This window comes from Danio rerio, chromosome 17 (assembly GCF_052040795.2).
Source record: "Danio rerio strain M-AB ecotype USA chromosome 17, GRCz13ab, whole genome shotgun sequence".
Lineage (NCBI taxonomy): Eukaryota > Metazoa > Chordata > Actinopteri > Cypriniformes > Danionidae > Danio > Danio rerio.
The window spans coordinates 38813670-38819669 of NC_141037.1; the positions used below are offsets into that span (position 1 = coordinate 38813670).

The following is a 6000-nucleotide window of genomic DNA, read 5'->3' on the forward strand; positions in this document are numbered from 1 at the left end:
TTTCCCCAAGGGAACGGGATGTGTACATTTAAGAATTGTGTTTTGAATTTACAAATTGTGTTTTATATTCACGCATTGTGTTTTGAAATCACAAACTGGATTTGCATATTGGTAAATTGTGTTTTGGATTTACAAATTGGATTTGCATATTCGTAAATTACATTTTGAATTTACGAATTGGATTTGTGTATTAATGACTTGTTTTGCATTTTCGAATTGTGTTTTGTTTATGTATGAACTTTGCTTTGAAATTATGAATTATATTTGTGTATTTATGAATTGTGTTTTAAATTTACAAATCAAGCTTTGTGTATTTATGAATTATTTTACTTACTAACGTACTGCCAAGGCCATTTATATCGAAGTTGATATTTAGCCCCACCATGTTGGTGTTTTGTAACATCTAATTTTTACGAGGTGAGTCGTTAGTCCAACGCTCAACCCCCAACCTGGAGGACCAGGACATACACTCATACACTATGGAATATTTAGCTTACCCAATTCACCAATTCCTCTTTAGACTTGTAGGGGAAACGGGAGCACCCGGAGGAAACCCACCCCAACACAGGGAGAACATGCAAACTCCACACAAAAATGCCAACTGACCCAGCAGGGACTCGAACCAGCAACCTTCTTGCAGGCAGGCGACAGCGCTACCCACTGTGCCACCATGTCACCCTTATTAAATTATTTTGAATTTACTAATTGGATTGTGTATTTATGAATTGTGTCTTGAATTTACTAATTAAATTTAGTAAATGTGATCTGTGTATGAATTTTATTTTATAAATGTATTATTTTTGAGACTGATCTGGCTCCATATTTATCTTTGACGATTATTTTTGAACATTTTCAACTAATTTTAACAAAACCATGATAATAATGATGTTCGTGAAAATGTTGGTCATTTCTAATTACTAAATGTAACAATAATCATACCTCTGCAACTCTAGTCTGCTTGAATGTTTCTTTTACAATGATTAATTAAACAGTTAACTTAAAAGGACAATACGACACTTTAATAGTTTAATAGTCCCCAGGAATCTCTGAACTCTCTATCACTCACCTGTCAGGTTGGCTGAGACTTCGATACGGTGATGAAAAGGAACCAGGATGCTCCTATAAGTAAGCAAAAACATTGTGATGTTGACATCTCGGGAAATTCCCTCCCTTACCACCCCCCAATCCGAGCCAAACACAAATACAAAAACAAAGCGTAGAATAAATCCCTCTTCACAAAAGGGCATCTGAGTTCTCCTTCTCAACACAAGTGCTGATTAAGTATGACAATAGTGTCTGCACAGGCTGCGTCCTGCGAGCTAATGAAACAAGAGCCACTAAGAAGCCACTTAATAGTGACAGGCAAAGAGAACATCACAGAGGAAAAGTTCAGATATTAATGACTTTACAGAAGGATATACACAAGGATGTAAGTGTAAGGAATGTGCACGGCTCTTGTGTAATTTAGGTCTTACATCATCACCATAAAGCACTACACCAGCCGTCAGCTCACATTTACTCACTACTTACACACTAGTGGTAGAGATAAAAATAAATCTTAGAGACTTCAGTCTTTTAAAGAAGTAAATGTTCGCTGATTTATTGATCCTCTCTGCGGGTTACATTGATTTGCCAGTAGATGGTGACTAGTTGGATCTTAAGATGTGCAGGAAATCACCCTCTAGTTGAATATTTCCTACATTAGTCCACTGATAAAGTCTGCTTGAATGAGAGAAAATGAGTGAGTGCATTCAGACTTTGTGTGCGACCAGAAGACAGGCTGCTTTTGTATTGATTGCAAACTTGGATGCATATTTAGATTTTCTCAGACACATCAAGGTAAGTGCGTAAAGGTCACTCTCACACTCGCAGACACACATACACACACTTTAATTTGCTGTTATACTCCATATAAACTCCAGAAACTAAGCTTTTTATTGCACGGGCCTATCTGAAGGATTAATGGTGCCAACTGATGATCAACAGTAAACATTACAAGTTTTACCACTCCCCAACAGGGAAAACCCCCAACAATCAAAATGCATGATTATATGGTGTCATGGCTTTGTAATCAAAAATAGTGGTTGTAATGGAAGTCAATGGGGCAAAAACTGCCACCAACAGTAAATCAGGGAGAAAAAAAAGACAATTAATCAAAATCAATGCATGAAAGGCAATGCTGTTTCACAAGTATAAGACTGATAAAAGGTAAAAACAATCCAGTCCACAATTACCTTTTAAATTGAAACATACGTCATTTTGTGTTTTTTCATTAAATCAGTGACAGCATTTGTGAATTTGGCAGTTAAAGAGAGATAAAATCGACAGGACTTTCTAAGCAATTTAGTAGTTTTGATCAGGACTGAGGTTGATTAAAAGAAATATTTGAAATATATTTTAAATATAAAATAAAAAAAATTATCTGATGTATTTTTACAGCAGTTTAATTCTGTGGATGATTTCTTCACGTACATAACAAAAGCGTAGTAAATTTGCAGAAAGTGTATTTTTAAGTTTTTTTTTTTATTTAAAGCATTTTCTCAAAATATGTGTCAAAATAAGATTCATTCTGCTAGCTGAAACACAGAAAACTTTATGGCCACATTAATACTCAAAATTACCCCAGAGTGGATGAAATCATCCCCAACAGTGCATAAGGGTTAATCTCATATGTCGGCCATGTTTGACTCTTTCATTCGTTGATATGACAGAACTAGCTGTACTAGTAGCTATACTGAATTTAGCCAGCGATTTATTGAAATAAACGTGTCCACTAATTAACTATCTTCCACACACTAACGCATTAGTTTACTCTCAGTCAAATAATGACGATAAAGCAGCGAAAGACACTCCAATGAACCAAACAATATAGGCTAATTCCGTGCGTGAAAGTGGGGAAAGATTCACTCACTGAAAAAGACTCGCTCGAAGGCACCGACTCGTTCACAAACCAAACACCACTAGAAAGCATTATGTCATTCCTGCCCGTTAAAGACACTGCTGACGTTATGACTTCTGGCTTCAAAATCGCTCGGTTCGTTTTGCTAGTCTAATCGCATCTTGCGGTGCTACTACTGAGGGAACATAAGGCCTATTTAATAAGACAAGTAACACACCGCACCTCTATATAATGACTCGCGCTTTGACGTGAATCAACGTGCGGAATTTTTCGCGTAGATTTAACAAACATAACCGACGTGTTAAAATGACAACATCAAACATTAATACACACGGCCATATTATCATCATATAAGCCAACTGCCGCTTTAACGTTAAATAAATACACTGTTACACTGCGCATAAACACAGTTAAGTCCATATTTTGAGGGGCCAATCTTAGGCAGCGGTGTGCGTTGAGTTTGAATGTGAAAATCATTATTATGGGATGATCTTACCAGCAGGAGGAAATCACGCAGGTCGCGCGACCATCATCAGCATCTGATGAGAGCGATCATCGGTCTCGCGCTCGATTCCTGGAGCATCATCATCATCATCACCATCATCATCATCATTATCATAGTTCACTTTTTCAATACACACCGGCAAATTTCGACTCGGTAATCCGCAGTTTGCTCGCGCTGCGCTCCTCCATCGTCAGATTGTAGTGCTGTGGTTCGCGCTCGTGTTGTGGAACTGCAGTGGAGGCTCTGAGCATCACTGACAGCAGAGGACAGCAGAGGCTCCATCCTGCATCACTGCACGCTGATCATCATCATCATCACCATTATTAGGCAGCGGGGCAAGAGTTAGATTTTGTGTCACAAATGATGGCTCAAATAGGGTGAGTTAATGCTCATACTGTAGCCTATGAGTGAATATTGTGGCTAAGGGCACATAAAGATGTGTCTTCATATATATGAAGAGCTTAAGTTAAACTGAACAGAATAAAAGTCTCTTACAGACGCACTGATTGTATGCAAACGTATTTGATAAAAACATACATACAAACAAACAAACATATTATTAAAATATTAAGAATATTATATTATACATATTAAAATAAAATTTTATTATAAATCGATACATGAATTTAACATTTTACATATAACTGTATTTAATATTTATATGAAACCAAAGCCACACTATAACCTCTATTTATATATAAATTATACATTTATGTACTATTTTAAAACAGTGAAAACTGTTATAAAAAATTTGATTGCAAAAATTCCCTTTTTTTCATGCAATGCAATATTTTTTCAGCAGACAAACATGTTCATGTTAACAAATTTCTGTCCTGAAAGTATGTTAGATATGGAGAGATATATATACGCATATTTTAGAAATAAATTGACATGAAAATAACTATATTAACATATTCTAGAAAATGTATATAAAATGTAAATTATAACTATATGATTTATATATGATTTGTAGATACAGTTGCAATCAGAATTATTAAACCCCCTTTGAATTTCCAAAATGTTGTTTAACATAGCAAGGAAATTTTCACAGTATGTTTGATATTTTTTCTTCTAGAGAAAGTCTTATTTGTTTTATTTCGGCTAGAATAAAAGCAGTTTTTAATTTTTAAAAGCCATTTTAAGGTCAAAAGTATTAGCCCCTTTAAAGCTATATATATATATATATATATATATATATATATATATATATATATATAACGTAATTAACCTAGATATCCCTTTAAATGTCACTTTAAGCTGAATAGAAGTATCTTGAAAATTTCTAGTGGAATATTATTTACTGTCATCATGGCAAAGACAAAATAAATCAGTTATTATAAATGAGTTATTAAAACTATTATGTTTAGAAATGTGTTTTAAAATATTGTCTTTGTTAAACAGAAATTGAGGAAAGAAATAAACGGGAGCTAATAATTCTGATTGCAACTGTATTTGTATTTATATATGATTATGATTTCTAATCAAAAACTTTAAATGACTATAAAAAATTTAAAATATAAAGATAGGTCAAACAAACAAAAAACTATATAAATATAAATAAAAAAGTAAGTGTGTTCTTCAGCATCCTAAAGCATTTGCAAATGTTATTGCTCTACTAGGATTGCAAATATGCATCATCTCTACCGAGTCAAAACAGACATGAGGTCTAATTAAATGTGTTTTAAATATATACTACAGGTAAGACAGGCTGACGTGTATTGTTAATATTTAAGCAGCATGACCCATGAAACCTACAATATACAGTAATCAGCATATTTACTGTAAGAACACCCCTCACAAATCTAGCTTTTAAATTCATTTTTTTAATTATGCATTTACTTTAAATTAGTACTGAAGCCAAATCTGGAGCTTATCTAACAAAATAACTTACGATAATGGTTCAAAAACTAGTAACACCCAAATTTATTTGTTATAGAAAAATATTAAATACATATTTTAAAAAGAGGAAAAATAAAAAGAAGCAAAAAAATAGAAAAATTTTGTTGAAATTTTGTAGCTTTAAATTTTTGTTCCTACATTTTGCTTGAATTTAATTGTATTATCTTTCAATTTCTAAATATGTTCTGTGACTATTTTATTATTTTAATAAATGTATCTCTTAAATAAATTATTTTTGTTTAAATGCACCAAAATATATTGCTTATTTTCACTGAGAAATTGATACCAATATTCATTTTCAAAAGGGGCTGTACTCAATGCAGAGCACTGTATTGTATAAATAATTGGATAAAAAACACTGAATAACAACAAAAGCCTGCATTTTTTTACTGCATTTAATCATACTGTTTCTTGATAAAATACACTTTGCACACAAGTGCTGATTACAATTACTATATTACATTCAACTTTTTTTTACATAAAATATTTGACTTTTAAAAACAACATGACACACATTGTGGAAGTCCTGGAGTCGCATCACTGCAGGGGAAAACATTAGACTCGTTCATTAAAAATCCAAGCGGTTTGTTAAAACGTCACAGGCATAAATGGTTGAGGATAGAGGCTGTGGAAAGTCATGCGTCGCCATTCTATCCAAGAAAAAAGTCAGCAGTAAATAACTCATAATCACTAACGC

General features: G+C 33.4%; 1 protein-coding gene across 21 annotated transcripts in view; it reads right to left on the reverse strand.

The window, feature by feature from the left end:
* Positions 1-3637, reverse strand: part of dtnbb (dystrobrevin, beta b) — an 89124-nt gene extending 85487 nt beyond the window's left edge. For 12 of the 21 annotated variants that reach the window (XR_015512656.1, XR_015512652.1, XR_015512648.1 and 9 more), the window contains exons 1-2: positions 3396-3637; positions 1067-1119 (exon numbers count right to left, since the gene is read on the reverse strand). Coding sequence is in view for 6 of the 21 variants with exons in the window: in XM_087289212.1 (XP_087145338.1) it covers positions 1067-1119; positions 2912-2971 (113 nt within the window). In the remaining 15 variants the exon portion in view is untranslated. The other 9 variants (XR_015512645.1, XM_087289212.1, XM_087289216.1 and 6 more) reach the window with 3 other exon arrangements.
* Positions 3638-6000: the final 2363 nt, after the last annotated feature.